The sequence below is a fragment of the Terrapene carolina genome, unplaced genomic scaffold (genome assembly GCF_002925995.2).
Source record: "Terrapene carolina triunguis isolate 2854851 unplaced genomic scaffold, T_m_triunguis-2.0 Scaffold66, whole genome shotgun sequence".
NCBI classification, from domain to species: Eukaryota; Metazoa; Chordata; order Testudines; family Emydidae; genus Terrapene; species Terrapene triunguis.
In genome coordinates, this window is record NW_020664417.1 from 86,678,022 (window position 1) to 86,695,390 (window position 17,369).

General features: G+C 45.5%; 1 protein-coding gene across 2 annotated transcripts in view; it reads right to left on the reverse strand.

The window, feature by feature from the left end:
- Window positions 1–17,369, reverse strand: part of NSD2 (nuclear receptor binding SET domain protein 2) — a 161,815-nt gene that overhangs the window by 16,020 nt on the left and 128,426 nt on the right. For both annotated transcript variants that reach the window (XM_024199044.2, XM_024199043.2), the window contains exons 18-21: window positions 13,361–13,630; window positions 12,993–13,109; window positions 9,930–10,071; window positions 9,075–9,181 (exon numbers count right to left, since the gene is read on the reverse strand). In XM_024199044.2, the coding sequence (XP_024054812.1) occupies window positions 9,075–9,181; window positions 9,930–10,071; window positions 12,993–13,109; window positions 13,361–13,630 (636 nt within the window). The remainder of the gene's footprint in view (window positions 1–9,074; window positions 9,182–9,929; window positions 10,072–12,992; window positions 13,110–13,360; window positions 13,631–17,369) is intronic.

Consider the following 17,369-nt stretch of genomic DNA (forward strand, 5'->3'; position numbering starts at 1 on the left):
TGTAGGAGATTGAGGAATGCCTGGCAGGCTAGGCGCACCGCCATCAGCTCTCGGACGTTGATGTGCAGGGCTAGTTGGGACGCGGACCACAGGCCCTGGGTATGGTGCTCCCCGAGGTGAGCGCCCCATCCTAGAGATGAAGCGTCTGTGACCAGGTGGAGGGAGGGTTGAGGGGCGTGAAACGGCACTCCTGCACAGACCGCCGTGCGATCCAACCACCAGGTGAGGGAGGTCAATACCGAGCACGGAACCGTGACCACCATGTTCAGGTTGTCCCGGTGAGGACGGTACACCGATGATACCCAAGCCTGAAGTGGGCGAAGCCGTAGTCTGGCATGCCCGGTTACGTAGGTGCACGAGGCCATGTGACCCAACAGGGCGAGGCATGTCCTTATTGTGGTAATCGGAAATGCCCTTAGTCCTTGAATGACGCTTGTGATGGTATGAAAGCGGTTGTTTGGTAGAATGGCTCGGGCACATCTGGAGTCGAGGATTGCCCCAATGAATTCTATCCTCTGGGTTGGCACTAGAGTGGACTTCTCTCTGTTGAGTAGAATGCCCAGCTCGTGGAAAGTTTGTGTCACTATGTGGACGTGAGCTTGAACTTGGTCTCTGGTGCGGCCACGTACGAGCCAGTCGTCCAAATACGGGAACACCTGTACCCCTTGTCGACGAAGGTATGCCGCGACGACCGCCACACACTTTGTGAACACTCTGGGAGCCGAGGACAAGCCGAAAGGGAGGACTGCAAATTGGTAGTGCACCATGTTTACTACGAATCGCAGGAAGCGCCTGTGAGGCGGATAGATTGCTATATGGAAATATGCGTCCTTCATGTCGAGGGCGGCGAACCGGTCTCCAGGATCCAGGGAAGGGATTCATAGATTCTTATTCATAGATTCATAGATTCTAGGACTGGAAGGGACCTTGAGAGGTCATCGAGTCCAGTCCCCTGCCCGCATGGCAGGACCAAATACTGTCTAGACCATCCCTGATAGACATTTATCTAACCTACTCTTAAATATCTCCAGAGATGGAGATTCCACAACCTCCCTAGGCAATTTATTCCAGTGTTTAACCACCCTGACAGTTAGGAACTTTTTCCTAATGTCCAACCTAGACCTCCCTTGCTGCAGTTTAAACCCATTGCTTCTTGTTCTATCCTCAGAGGCTAAGGTGAACAAGTTTTCTCCCTCCTCCTTATGACACCCTTTTAGATACCTGAAAACTGCTATCATGTCCCCTCTCAGTCTTCTCTTTTCCAAACTAAACAAACCCAATTCTTTCAGCCTTCCTTCATAGGTCATGTTCTCAAGACCTTTAATCATTCTTGTTGCTCTTCTCTGGACCCTTTCCAATTTCTCCACATCTTTCTTGAAATGCGGTGCCCAGAACTGGACACAATACTCCAGTTGAGGCCTAACCAGAGCAGAGTAGAGCGGAAGAATGACTTCTCGTGTCTTGCTCACAACACACCTGTTAATACATCCCAGAATCACGTTTGCTTTTTTTGCAACAGCATCACACTGTTGACTCATATTTAGCTTGTGGTCCACTATAACCCCTAGATCCCTTTCTGCCGTACTCCTTCCTAGACAGTCTCTTCCCATTTTGTATGTGTGAAACTGATTTTTTCTTCCTAAGTGGAGCACTTTGCATTTGCCTTTGTTAAACTTCATCCTGTTTAACTCAGACCATTTCTCCAATTTGTCCAGATCATTTTGAATTATGACCCTGTCCTCCAAAGCAGTTGCAATCCCTCCCAGTTTGGTATCATCCGCAAACTTAATAATCGTACTTTCTATACCAATATCTAAGTCGTTAATGAAGATATTGAACAGAGCCGGTCCCAAAACAGACCCCTGCGGAACCCCACTCGTTATGCCTTTCCAGCAGGATTGGGAACCATTAATAACAACTCTCTGAGTACGGTTATCCAGCCAGTTATGCACCCACCTTATAGTAGCCCCATCTAAATTGTATTTGCCTAGTTTGTCGATAAGAATATCATGCGAGACCGTATCAAATGCCTTACTAAGGTCCCCAATGATACCATGCAGAACTTCAACTTTACTATGAATTTGTTGAGTCCGCGCAAGTCTAAGATGGGCCGTAGACCCCCTTTTGACTTGGGGATCAGGAAGTAGCGGGAATAAAACCCCCTGCCCCTTAACTCTGGTGGAACCTCCTCTATGGCGCCCATAGAGAGGAGCCCAAAAACCTCCTGTGTAAGGAGTTGCTCGTGAGAAGGGTCCCTGAAGAGGGACGGGGAGGGGGAGTGGGATGGGGGGGATGAGGAAAACTGGAGAGCGTATCCCCTCTCCACCGTGCGAAGGTCCGAGGTTATAAGGGACCAAGCACGGTGGAAACGGGAGAGGCGATCCCGAAAGGGGGGAGTTGGATCCTGGGTACTGGTTGTGGTGCCGTCCTCGACCGCACCTTCAAAAGTTCTGCCTAGGGCCTGAAGGTGGCCTAGGCGGTCCCTGATTTTGAGCCGGTTGAGGGCCGGTCGACCTTCGCCTACCACCGCGACCCCGCCTTCTGGCAAAGTCCTGTCTCGGACGAGGCGGGGGAGGGTAGAACCTCTGAGGCTGGGGCCTGAAGGGTCTGCGCTGAGGCCCTGGGACATGCATCCCCAGGGAGCGCATCATTGTCCTTGAGTCCTTAAGGTTCTGGAGCCGAGAGTCCGTCTTTTCGGAAAACAGGCCCTGGCCCTCAAAGGGTAGATCCTGCAGGGTCTGCTGCAGTTCTGGCGGCAAGCCTGACACCTGGAGCCAAGAGATTCGCCGCATGGCTATACCCGAGGCCAGAGTTCTAGCGGCCGAGTCTGCAATATCTTAGGAGGCCTGTAAGGAGGTACGTGCCACCCTCTTACCCTCCTCTACTAAGGCCCCGAACTCCTCCCTTGATTCCTGGGGAACCAGTTCTTTAAATTTCCCCATCGATGTCCAGGAATTGAAATTATAGCGGCTTAAGAGCGCCTGTTGGTTGGCCGCTCTAAGTTGTAGCCCTCCCGCCGAATAAACCTTGCGTCCAAACAAATCGAAGCGCTTAGCGTCCTTCGATTTGGGCGCTGCAGCCTGCTGGCCGTGGCGCTCCCGTGCGTTCACTGACGACACCACCAGTGAGCACGGTTGGGGATGGGTATAAAGGTACTCGTGGTCCTTGGAGGGAACGAAGTACTTTCTTTCCACCCCTCTGGCTGTGGGTGGAATAGAGGCAGGGGTTTGCCAGATCGTAGTGGCATTAGCCTGGATGGTACGTATGAGCGGTAACGCCACTCTGGATGGGGCATCGGCTGAGAGAATGTTCACGACCGGGTCCTGTACCTCCACGATCTCCTCCGCCTGTAGGTCCATATTGCGCGCCACCCGGCGCAATAGGTCCTGGTGGGCCCGAAGGTCTATAGGGGGCGGGCCTGTGGCGGTTGTGCCCGCTACTGCCTCATCGGGGGAAGATGAGGAGGATGCCTCCGGTGGCAGGGGGTCTAATGGCGGGTCCTGCTCCAGGGGTTCGTGGAGCTGGGCATCGCCTGACCCTGGGTCCAGGGCCGCAGTAGGTGTAGGCACGGGAGCCTCCATTCCCCCCGGGGGAGGGCGGGAGATGGTGGCCTCCGGGGCCCTGGGCTCGGAACGTGCAGAGCGAGAGGCTGATGGTGGTGGAGCCCCCTGCGCCTGATGATAGGCCCACGGAGTCCAAAAGGACCAGTGCGCAGGTCCCTGTGCAGGGTCCTCGGTCGCCTCCTGCCAATGGCCCAAATCAGCCGTAGCTGCCTGACCCTGAGGAGGGTACGCCGATCTGGAGGCCCGCTCGGAGGAGCGAGATGCCGATCTCGAGGGCCAAGGCGGTGCCGAACGCGACGGAACCGGCTCCGGATGGTACGGTGCCGATCGGTGCCGGTCGTAAGGGGATCGGTCCCTGCGCGGTGCCGTTGAGCAGTGCCGGGATCGAGATCGGTGCCGGTAGCCGCGTCGGTGCCGAGAACCAGACCTTGAGCGGGACGACGACCGCGACGAGAGCTGGTACCGGGAGCGCCTGGAAGTCGAGCGGCGCTCATACCGGTGCCGAGAACTACGCCTGGAGTCCGACCGGTGCCGATGATCGCGACGGTGCCGAGACGTAGATCGGTGCCGCGAAGAGGATCTTGGCCGCGAGTACGACCGGTGCCAAGGTGATAGTCGGCGCCGGGACTGCGAGCGGCGTCGGGACCTGCTCCGAGACCTGGAGCGGTGCCGAGAGTGCACGGCCGGAGACGGTGGGCGCACCAGGGCAGGCTTGCCCCTGGATTGCACTGCGCGGGGAGCCAACGGTGCCGGAAGTTGAGACGGTGCCGGCTCCGTAAGGGCAATAAGGTCTCTCGCCGTCGCAAATGTCTCCGGGGTGGAAGGGAGACAAGGCTCTACCACCGACCGAGGTGGTGATTCTGTGTGCACCGGACTCAACGGCCTCGGTGCCGGAGTCGACGGTGCAGCAGGGACTTGCTTCTGTCGGTCCACGGCTCTACCCCCGGCACCGGGGGAGCCGGCGTCTTCAGGACCGCAGTCTCCTGCGCCTTACGGGCTTTCTTATGGCCCGGAGATAGGGAGCGGCGCCGAGTCCCTTGCGGCGGGCGCGGTGCCGAGAGGGCTTGTCTGTTTCAGTCCGCGGTGCAGTGCCGGTCGGGGCCGCCGGGGTGCTGTGCACCGAGGCGCTCGGTGCCGGGGGTGGGCGCGCCGAGGGAGGATCCGGGCTAAGTGCCGCCTCCATTAGGAGCTGCCGAAGCCTAAAGTCCCGCTCCTTTCTAGTTCTAGGCTTGAAGGCCTTGCAGATCTGGCACTTATCTGCTTGATGGGATTCCCCGAGGCACTTCAAGCAGGAGGTGTGCGGGTCACTTGTCGGCATAGGCTTCGCGCAGGACGCGCACGGCTTAAAGCCAGGAGCCTTGGGCATGAGCCCGGCTATGCGCCGGGGGTAAAGGGGGGGAGAACAACCCCCTTAACCCCCGCTAACTATTTACAACTATAACAAAACTGAAATGGATAACTATCTAAAGAGTAAAAACAACTAAAACTAGAACTATTCAACAAGATTGAAGGATAAGCTAGGGAGAGTGGAGAACAGCTATGCCGCGCTCCACAGTTCCAACGACCGTCGGGGCGGTAAGAAGGAACTGAGGGGGCGCTGGGTCGGCTGGGGTATATATCCAGCGCCATGAAGGCGCCACTCCAGGGGGCTCCACAGCCGACCCGCCGGGTATTGCTAGGGTAGAAATTTCTCCGACGATCGTGCACGCGGTGCGCACACACCTAATTGGAATGGAAAAGAGCAAGCACTCGAAGAAGAAGAGATTAAGACAGTTTGGGCTCCCAGTTCCCATATGTTCGCATTAACTGATTTCCTAATGGGCAGTGACAGCAGGGAGGCCAAGGTTTGATTCACTACAGGGCACTGGCCTCTTATCCCCAGATGATATCCTTGCAAAGTCAAAGCTGAGACAACACATTAGCAGGACATTGTGAAGAAGCCTGCCTTACTGCCACCCATATGTGCATGTTTGGTGGATAGAGGACTTCAGTCTCTGGGGCGGTCAAGTTTTTCTAACAGTACCAAAAGAATACATAGAAAAAAATGTTAGAACTATATTTTAGAAAGCAGGAGAGTGGCAGCATATAAAATAAATGATATCAAGAAACTAAGTGGGTGCTCCTACATAATCCTTTCCACATTATAAAAATCAAGAGGAGCACTCAATATTAAAAAGGCAAGAAAAATAAAATGGATTTTAAAAATTCTAAACTTTCTTATATATTTGATGCAGTAGCCTAGAAACCTAGCCAGTGAGTTTGCCAACTAATTGTATGTTGCATAAAAATATTTTTAAACAGTCTCTTGAATTAAGGAGAACATCTGCAGTTATGCTAGCTATAAAAGTTATAACAGCCTCAGATTTTAAAGCAAAAACGGTCAATTTTATAATCTGATCTGCTAAATCTACGTCATGGAACCTCATCCAGTAATTCCTGCATCAAGCCCATTAACATCTGGTTGAGTTAGAGCATATATCTTTTAAAAAGACATCCAATCTCGATCTAAAGACTTCAAGAGATAGTAATCCACCACATTCCAAGATGTGTTGTTCCAATGGTTTATTATTATCACAGTTAACAATTTGTGCCTTATTTCCAGTCTGAATGTATGTAGCTTCAACTTCCAGCCACTGAATCTTGTTATGCCTTTAACTTAGACTCCTCTACTATTAGAATTCGTCTCCACTCAGACTCTGATCAAGTTGCCTATAAGTCTTCTCTTTGATAAACTAAATAGACCAAACTTATTTTAGTCTCTCACTGTAGAGTAGGTTTTCCAGACCTCAAATCATTCTTATAGTTCTTTCCTGATCCTCTTCCAGTTTTTCCAAAGTGTTTTTGAAGAGAGGACATCAGAAATTGACACATTATTCCATGGTCTCACTGATGCTGTACACAGAGGTAATACTGCAACTCTATTGGATATTCCCCAGATTATACATCCAAGGATCGAATTTGTGGTCAGTTACATCATCACACTGAGAGCCCACGTTCAGATGGTTATCTCCCATGAGTGACTTACCGTATATACTCGTTCATAAGCCGAATTTTTTTTAGTAAAAAAGGGAAGCACCAGAGAAGGGGGTCGGAGTATGAATGGGTATAGAGAGGGAGAGGTGGGACACAGCCCCTCCCCCCAACAGAGGGAGCAAGGAGAGGCAGCACAGCCAGCAGAGCCAGAAGGGAAGAGGCGGGGCCAGAGTCTCTCCGCTTCTGGCCACGCTGCTCTCCCCCCAGCCTCCGAAGCAGCTGCAGCTCCGAGGCAGACAGGCTGCAGCCGTGCCACTCGGCCCCGCCCCACAGAGCAGGCTGTGGCCGCGCCGCCCGGTCCGCTGGAGCACGCTGCGGCCGTGCCGCCCCGTCTGGCCCGCCGGAGCAGGCTGTGGCCGCGATGCCCAGCCTGCCGGAGCAGCTCCAGCCAGGTCAGAGACATCCTCCCCAGACCCTCCCCAGATAAGGTGGGAAGGGATGGGATGGGGAGAGTGTGGGGGTCCCAGGCTAGGGGTGGGATCGTGGGGGGTGGTCACAGGGGTTACTCCCTGACTCCCAGCTTCTCCCCCCCCCCCAAAAATTTCCCCACCAGTTGCTGTCCCGGCCCGTCAGGGTAAGCAGCTGGTGTGTCGGGACACTTTGTTTACTTAGGTTTACCTCCGTGCCTGCGGACGCTGAGGTAAACAGACCATCTCACCCCCCAAGTGGCTTATCTTGATGGTCCGGGAGCCAAAGTTTGCTAACCCCTGAATTATAGGGTCGGCTTATGAACGGGTTATAAAAATTTTCCATTTTTACTTATCCATCTTTGGGGGGGGAGGGGTGTCGGCTTATAAATGAACCGGCTTATGATCCAGTATATACGGTACATATTTTGATCCTGGCTGTACATATAACCTCGCATTTGGCCGCATTAAAACATGTTCAAATAAGCCCACCTTACCAAGCAAACCAGAAAGCTTGCTAAAACTGACCTGTGATGTTTAATTTCTGCAGGGTTCTGTGTGTGAGTTGATCACAAGGCTGGATTGAAAAAACCCTTCTAAAAAGGTATAATTAGGGGCATTGTGGAGGTTTTACATCCTCCCTCTTAAGCATCTAGCATTGAGCAGTATCAAGGACCAAATATTAGACAGTAGCTTCTCCATAGTTAAAGTTGAAACTTTCTGTCCTTTAGGAGCTTGATTTTCCCTTCCTCTGCCATTTCCCCTAAAAACCGCAATACGGGTTATTTTCACTTCATTTTTGCATGTGGCCTGTGCCCAGATTACAATTTTTGATCAAATCTGAGGTGATTAAGAGGCCATTCCTGTATATAGTACAGGAAAAACACAGATGTCAGTTATATTTCAAATACTTCAAAACTGCTTGTTTCAAAAGGTTCATATGGGCTTTAATCGAAAGAACTTTGAGAAATCTAATGCACAAAACTATAATTTTCAGAAGAGGAAGTACTGGTAAACTATAATGTCAGAATGACCTGTTGGGCTATGATGGACTTTAAAAAGGGGCCAAGCAACTATTGGAGACCTAAGTTTTCATTTTAAGAAAGAAAGTCTTTTGTTTTTGCTTTATGAAGATAAATTTCAAAATGTGAAACTGACGTGGGAAACATGTTGCAGTGATTTTAAAAAAAGTCACAATCTTCTTTTCCCCCCCACTCACTGTGCTCTTGCCAGTTCCTCAATCACCAGTAGCCTGAGCTCTTAGCTCAATTTCTGACTGCTTCTAACATATTTTCCTTTCTGCCACACTCTAAAGGAGACATGCAACAGTGGAAGGCTATTCGCTGTGCCTCCTCCTACCTATGTTTTTCACTTGATTTCAGGATCTAATGACAGCTGGTCTACCAATGCCTCTCCCCTAACAGCTGAGCCAACTCAGCTTTTCTCCACTTCTCCATAGAGAGACGTTAAGTTTTACCAAGAGGATGTCTCCTGATAAAATTTCAGGGTGCTTAGAAAATTTTGAGGAAACTCCCTCAGGAAATCAGTCCTCGTGCCACATTTTTTAGGATTTGTGGGGAGAAAAAGAGATGACAGAGGGAGAGATTCTCTTATCCAATGGCAAAATCTTTAGTCTTTCCCTGGTAGGGGTATATCTTCAGCACCCTACAAAGGGGAGGCAAGCACAGCAGAAACCTCACCAGTCCCACTGAACCTCTGCATGGAAAAATCGGATGGCAACATAATGTTCACACCTTCCCATGAAGGAAGTGGACAGCATAATGTACGTACATGTACACACATACACCCCCCTCAGAAAGGGGAAGGGATATATGGTACCATTTCCTTCCATAGCACTTGCTATGGATCTCAGGAGTAGATGTCTGATAGTTTTAGTTTTTAGAGGATGTTACTTTATTTGCTAAAGTTTTCATACAATACAACTCCCCTCCAACTCCCACATACTCAAACATACATACTCCCACATATATTTTTCAATACTTACAATATTTTTAACTTAATTTTAGTTTTGAAGGATGATACTTTTAAATTCAGACTACACTTTACATACCTTTGGTCTATCCCCAAGAAATCCACTGCAGTTTGGGGCACCACATTTACAGACAGTTTTTTCATTGCCCAGACAGTCAAGGTTGTAGTTAAAAGTCAGCTCTGTCCCTGAACAAAAGATAAGAGACTGTTTATCATTTCCCTTTAATAAATGTGAAATACAGGATAACAAAATACATCAACAGTTAATCCACAAGTAAATGTTCTACTCTGCTTCTCCCCTTTAATGTCTGGTCTCTGATCATCTATCTTATTTTTTCCTCTGTATAGTTCACAAACATTGATCATGACTAGGTAGATGTCCAGTACAGACTTCTAATATTTATCTTATTCAATGATACGTTTTATATAAACTGATATGAAACCATCTAGGTGTGCACACAGCTGGCCTATGTAAACATGTTTTTATTACTGTTTGCTACATTCTCCCTTCCCCACTCTGATTGTTACACCCACATGCTAAATCTTGTCTCAAAGAACAAAATCATATTTAAGACAAGGACCATCTTTTGCTATGTATTGGTAAAAGAGCACACCACAATGGGACTCCAATACTAAATGGGGCCTGTAGGAGCTACTATGAGACACATAAGCAATAATAATAAAAAGCATCCTTTTCTAGGGTTGTCTAAGGCTCAATAATAAGGATGAGCTTATTAAAGGAAATGCATGAATCCACATTCTCTTCTCTAAGAAGAGAAAACAAACTGAGCTCCCTGGAGAACACTTGTGTTGAATTTAATCAGTTAAATCAAACCATAACTGTCTCACATCAAGTCTCATTTGACAGAAATTCAACAAAGATTTATGTAGCAGTAGGTTTAAACTTCATGTATTAAAACACAAACATACAAACCTGCAGGAATATCACACACAGCAAACAGGCCTACACGAGTGTCTCCATTCACTGTCCATTTTAGAGTCTCACAATTTGGTTGGCAGCTGTGATTCATAAAACGAGAATAGTTTCCTTTGGGGCCAGCATCAATAATACGGTCCTGGAAATTAGAAGAGTAATAAAATGAAATTTTATTCATCAGAAGAAATTACATAAGTTATTTTAAAGTGTTCATGTAATTTTTGAAGGATATGAATGCTCTTTTCACCCAAAAGCATGCAAATATGTCAACTTCACATGTTGTACTGAAAACTGTTGTGTCTCACAAACTGGGATGAGACACTCCCAAAGCAATACTCATGATCTTGCTCACATTTTTCCAACATCTATCACAGTCACATGGCAGGATAGGTTTGCTTGTGAGCATGCTGGTTTAGACAGGTAAAAACTTCAAAAAATAAAAACCAAATTAATCAATTTACCTTTAATTCTGTGTTTGAAACACTGTTATGTTTTGAAAATACCGTATTAAATAGTACACCTCTACCCCGATATAACGCAACCCGATATAACACGAATTCGGATACAACACGGTAAAGCAGTGCTCCGGGGGGGCGGGGCTGTGCACTCCCGTGGATCAAAGCAAGTTCGATATAACGCGGTAAGATTTTTTGGCTCCTGAGGACAGCGTTATATCGAGGTAGAGGTGTATTTGTCAATTTGCCATTTGTTTGCAGGCATTTCAAGTTCGCCACAGACTTCTTTAAAAAAAATTATCCTTGTCCAAGCCAAAAAAAGGGTTTAGTAAATTGTCTTTAAGCAACTGCATCCTTACACCTAGTGCTCTTTTAATTTCCACAGCCCCAAAGACACCACATACAATAAAAAATGAAATAACGAAAATAGCCCAAAATAGTTTTGAAAACATGACTGCTTGAAGAGCTGTTTAAGAATCCTCTATGGTTAGGTAAGTCTTTTGGCATCCTATGAGATCAGAACCATCAAAAACCTATGCAAAAAACACAGTACCATTATATCTTTAAGGTAGAACAATAGTTTAAAGACATGAATAATAAATTCAGAGTTCTTTATTTTTTGAAGCAGGGAGCGGATGAAGATTTTATGTTGCTGTCTCAAATATAAAGGGAAGGGTAACAACCTTTATGTATGCAGTAACAAAATCCCTCCTGGCCAGAGGTACAGAATCACTTTACCTGTAAGGGGTTAAGAAACTCAAATAACCTGGTTGGACCAATAAGGAAAGAAGATACTTTCAATTTTGGGGGGGGGGGGGGGCGCGGAGGAAGAGGTTTTTTGTGTGCTCTCTGTTTGTTCCCTCCGCAGATGGAGAGAGAGAGAGAGACCAGGGCAGGAAAAAACATCTCCTAAAAATATACCTGAAATGACATCCAAGATTACAAAAATTGTAAGTAAGGCAAGGAAATGTGTTAGATTATCTTTGGTTTTAGCTTGTGAATTTTCCCTATGCTAAGAGTGAGTTTTATTCCTGTTTTTTAACTTTGAAGCTAAGCCTTGAGGGGAATCCTCTGTGTTTTAAATCTTTTATTACCCTGTAAAGTTACCTTCCATCCTGATGTTGCAGAGATGATTCTTTTACTTTTTTTCTTTATAATAAAGTTCTTCTTTTAAGAACCTAATTGATTTTCAGTGTCCTAGAAACCAAGGGGTTTGGTTTGTGCTCACACTGTAACCAACTGGTTAGTATATTATTCTCAAGCTTCCCCAGGAAAGGGGGTGAAGGGGCTTAGGGGGATATTTTGGGGGAAATAGGGACTCCAAGTGGTCCATTTCCTGAATTTTTGTCTAAATCACTTGGTGGTGGCAGCAATACCATCCAAGGACAAGGAAAGGATTTGTGCCTTGGGGAAGTTTTTAACCTAAGCTGGTAGAAATAAGCTTAGGGGGTCTTTCATGTGTCTTTCACATCTGTACCCCAAAGTTCAGAGTGGGGAGGGAACCCTGACAGTTGTACTTTACTGAGTTGGGAGGCAAAATTACGTATTAATTTGTTGCATTCTGGTGTTAATTCAAAAGCAACATATCAGGAAAAAGTATTTAAATGACTTTATTAAAACTTCATCCTTGTAATTCAGGGCCAGTTTATATTGCGTGTGTGTAATTATTCTGACTGTGTGTGTAAATCTAGTAACTTTGTCAGCAAATGGCCAGTTACAGGCTTGACTGGTCATTTGCATACAGTTATCACATCTGCATGCATGCACATTTTGGGCACGCAAATGTATGGATATTTTTGAAAAACTGACCCTAACAACCTCAGGCTGTTGGCTACATCAAGGGTCAATTACAAATTTCCAGTATTGATATTTAAAACTATGTAGTGGTGTGTTAGTTTTTTATCCCTTTATTGAATCAAGTAACTGGATGGTTATAGCTTAATCTTCATTAGGTGATGAGCTACTTCTTTGATAGTAACTAAATCCTACAGGACAAAGTAAGAGCATCTGCAGCGACACAGTGAACTGTACTATGTATAGTGAAAATGACTGGAAGTGAGCAATATGCAGACAGTATTTCTAGGAAAGAGCTTCTACAAAAGAGCATGGTGTTCTTGGGTGTTTTTCTGCAGATCCCTGCTACAAACAAACAAACAAAGGTAATGGCTGAAAACTCAGATTAGAAGACCAAAAAACCTGACCTACCCTGCCAGTTAAAATTCCTCCTTCTCCCTTCAAGAGACCTGTTTAATTTTTAATCCACAGCCTTACTATATCTAACAAATGTATAAATTTTCCCCTATGACTTTAAGCGGGTATATGCTTATCTTTGCTGTGCTTTGCTGCAGGCAACAAAGTGCAAATGACAAAAATCTTCTATAGACATTTCCAGAAATGCTTATAATTTCATTTCTAAGTGTTGAATAAAGCAAACATCCACAGAGTGAAAAGAATTTTGAGTGTACGAGACTACAAATCAAAGCATAATTGATGGGTCAAGCCTTCTGGCCTACTATCTTCCATACTGTTTTTCTTAGGAAAGGAAATCAAAAGTGTATTAAAATTATAATTACATTCAAATAAGAAAAATTGTAGAATACTGTACCTTATCAATAGTGAGCATATAGAAGTGAGTGATGTCATTTTCATGCGCATATTTGATTCTTGCCCTACACTCCTCTTCATCAATTAGTTCACCAACATATTCATTCACAAACTCTCCCTGAAGGATAGAAGAATGTCACTAGTAAAGAACATACCAAGCCCACCACAGTGTCACAAGCTACCAATGCTTCATTAGGGTGGAATGAAGAGTTCTCATTTTATTTTGATGTTCACTATTGAGCAAATCAATTCCTTTCAGAGATAAAGATTCGTACGTTTTTCTTTTAGGTGCAACGTAAAATGTCCCCCAAAGTAATTATGGAATATTAATTCCTATTATCAGGAACTCAGAAGTGTCACGATTCCTACCTTTTTTATGTCCCTCTTAGCGACCAGACCCCACCCTTTGCCATCGGTTTTGATGATCTTTGTCTCAGGGTAATGACGTTTGGTAAAGCACTGATTTTGGCAGCGTTCTCCAGCTGGACAAACTTGTGGATGACATTCATACATTAGCATCCGGTTTAGACACTCAGAATCAAAACCACAAGGGTTTTCATCTGAGGGTTTGCAGTTGCACTTGGGAATCTCAGAAATGTCAGCAGTATAAATTTGAACTTTACCACAAGGTTTGTTCACCTGGATAAAACAAAAATAGTTCAAATATTATTTTAAAACACTTGTTAGATTTTGTAAAAAAAAACAACAACTACATTTATAGGTTAATATATATTCAAGTATAAGAGAGTTTATCCAGTACAAGCTCTCCTCCCCATCTCACAACCCATTCCATGCTCTCCATCATCAGTCTTGGACTTAGTCATCTCTCTGGTCCATCTCTAACTCTTGTCCCATTTCATTCTAGCTACTGATCTCTCTCACTCCCTCTCTTCCATTCCCTTACACTTATATTCAAACATGCTCTTATACCCTCCTGACTCTATTTATTTATCCAAATTCTTCTCCATCTCTCCCTTCTCAAATACCTCTGAGCTCTTTGACCGTGCTGTCTAGAAACACCCTCATATAATCCAGATTTCACTCTTCACTCCATTGGAACTGTTTTTCTTCTTAGTTAGCATCTCCATTTCTGGAGGTTTGCAACCAGGCTAGCACATTCTGTATTATCTTCTGCTAATGTCTTTGTGAATGAATAGTCCTTTTGATACACCCAGGATACCACATCGTCCATCCAAGATCATCTTTTTCTGCCTCATGTTTCTTCTGCCATCACAACATTCCCTTCCAGTGCCCATAAAACATACATCAACCACTAAACCTCCTAAAATGTGCTCTTCTAATAGACTCTCTCTTTTCATGAGATCACTGACCAGCATTTGCTCAGTTACAATCATCTCCAGTACTTTTTCACAGATTATGCAGTCTAGCCATGATATTTTCAGAATTATTCTACAACACCGTAATTCAAAGGATTGTAGTTTTTGAAATTATCAATTGTTTGAATGCCCATGTTTCACAGCTGTGATTTAACACAGGTCAAATCTAAGTTTTTAAGAGAGAGGGAATTTAGTCTTCAGACTTATGTCCCTTCTCATCAGATGTTTGTTCTTCCAGAATGTCTTATTGTTCTGGTGCTGACTTCAGTATCCATATTTTCATCTTCTGTAATGAGGATTCCTAAATTGGAATAATTTTTCACTTGCTGTACAGCTGCGTCATTCACTGGAAATTGTGCACATTTCCCCAGGATCCATAGTTTTTGTCTTGTCCACATTCAACTCTAGACCATATTCAGATATAATCTTCACTAACTTCATCAATCAGCAAAAAGCACGTTCATCTGCACAGCAAATGCTATTCACCCATTTTCGATTCATCTTAATACCTTCTTGTGTTTCTTTGATTAAATTAATCAAACACTCACAATAAATGTTGAATAAAGTCAGTGACATTATACAACATTTTCTCCTCAAGTTCTAAATTTTTTATTTTTTTTCATCTCCCATTATAATCACCTTCTGATTCCAGTATAATTGTTTTATTATTCGGTGTTCATATCAATCTGACAGATCTTAATATGTTGAGCAATTTGTAATTGTAGATTCTGTCTGATGCTTTTTGGAAGTCAATAAAACACAATATACAATTTTCCCCATCAACTGATCTTTCTAATAAGAGCTTCAAGTTCATAATGGCATTTATTGTGTTCTTTCCTTATTTGACACTATTATTATTCGCTTATTTCCTTACCATTCTTTCCTTGTATTTGGTCTTTAACAACTCACAAAAGTATTTTAGAAGCATGCGATGCTAGGCTGATTGTTCTGTAGTCTTTACAATCCAGTGTGTTGGTCTTTTTTTGGATTTGTACACAGTGAAGTTGTAAAAAGTCTTCTGGCAATTCTCCTGTCACAAACATATTCTTCATTACCTCTTGACAGGACTTTCACGCCTTTATCCCCTATGCTTTTAAAAATTCAGTCGGTATTCCATTCTAACCTAGCACTTTTCCATTCAGAAGTCTTTTTATTTATGCCATGATTTCATCATCCATTATTGGCAGGCTTACTTGATTCACATCTACAATGGAGGTTTTTCAGGCCTATCATCACTATAGAGTTCCTTGATATATTTTGCCATCTCTCGTTCTTGTCTTCAGGATCTGTCATTTTTGTCCTTAAGGATCGTATTGGTCACTGTAGCGGGGTGGTCACCTGCTCCGGCCCAGAAAGGGTTAAAGCCAGCCTGGGGAGAGGGCTGAGGCTGGGAAGGAAAGCCGGGGGCTGATTGGGGAAGGCAGTAACAGCTGGGGCCACGCCCCAATCAGGCCCAGCTGGCCCCTATTAGAGGCTGTGGGCCAGAAGCCCAAGCAGTCTCTCTCTGCGTTCAGAGAGAGAAGGGCCTGGCTGCAGGGAGCTAGACACAGGGTACCTGAGTGGAGCAGGGCTGGGGAAAGGCAGAGGAGCCGGGGAGCTCCAGCCTGGAAAGACCCAGGCTGCGGCCTAGCATAAGGCAAATAGGTACTGGGGGTTGCAGAGGGCAGCCCAGGGGTAAGGCAAAGGCAGCAGGTCCAAACCCAATCTTGCCAGTAATGAGTAGTCTGACACTGCAGTCTGCCCCAGGGAGTGGGGGCTAGATGATGACTGGCAGTAGCCTGATACTGAGGCGAGGTGGGGATAGTGGGTGGGGGTTCCCCTGGGAGGGGGAGACCCAGAACTGTGGGGGTACTGCCAGGGGGCAGCAGCCAGAGAAAGGGGCACCGGGGTCCTGGGAGGGACACGGGGCCAGTGGCAAGGCGGATCATCAGCCTGCAGGGGGGCGCTCTGGAGGCTGACACGCTAATTCCCGAGGATGACCAGCAGGAAGTGCCGCAGGGGTGAGTCCGCAACGCTACCGTCACCTTTCTTTTTTCTGTCATTGTGTTACTTACCTTTACTGTTTTCACTAAGATCATAAAAATGGTCACAAGAAGTGAGATAAAGTACCTCTTTTCTCTGTGCATTTCCTTAATCCATCTTTGCTCCTCAGAGATGATCATTCTCTCCCCAGGTTTCTGTGACTGTATACTCTTCTGCTTTTCCTCCTACCTTTCCATCCAATCTTTCAGGTGTCTTCTCTTCAATTACTAATTAGCAACCCCAATTCTGTTTTCAGATGCCTACTTTAAACATTCCAGACCCTTTCAATTCTGTTTCTGAGCAAGCACCACTGCTCCCACAGCTTCATAATTTACATGCTGATTTCCTCCAAATCTGCACCTCTCCGGTGACCTCTTCCTGTGTTCAATCTTTTTCTAGATGTCCTGCTATCATCTCAAACTTCGCATGTTGAAAAAAGGCTTATTCCTCCTCCTAAGCTCTCTTCTCATTCCCTCCTCTTAATTGTAGGCACTGCCATTTTCCTCTCAGCTACTCAGGATTGTACCGTCAGTGTCAGACTCATCTTTCCCCCACCTTCATGGCTCTTCTTAAATCCTGCATCTTTCTCCTTTCCAAGAGTTTGAAAAGTCAGCTCTTTCAAAATTATCACCAAGATCCTTCTCCAAGTCCTGATGGTTATCTCTTGCCTCAACTGCAACCTTCTCCTTTGTGGTCTCCTCCATCTCACATTGTCCATCTAATCTAAACAAAACACTGCTGCTCACATCAACATTTCAATATTATTCTCCCGAAAGACAGACCAAATTATTTTTTTCATTCTCCAAAGATGTCTGCACCACTGGTCCAAACATTGGACCTTCATCGAGTTTATCATGAACTGTGTCCAATTTAGACTAGATTCCCTAGGGCAGAGCACACTGCTGGAGAGCAAATATTAAGAGAAATGCATTTTTTAAAAGTCGTATTAAGTTCAATATCCATACATTTCAAAATAAATTCTGAAACTTAAAATTTGTCCACCTTTTTCTCCTCCACAG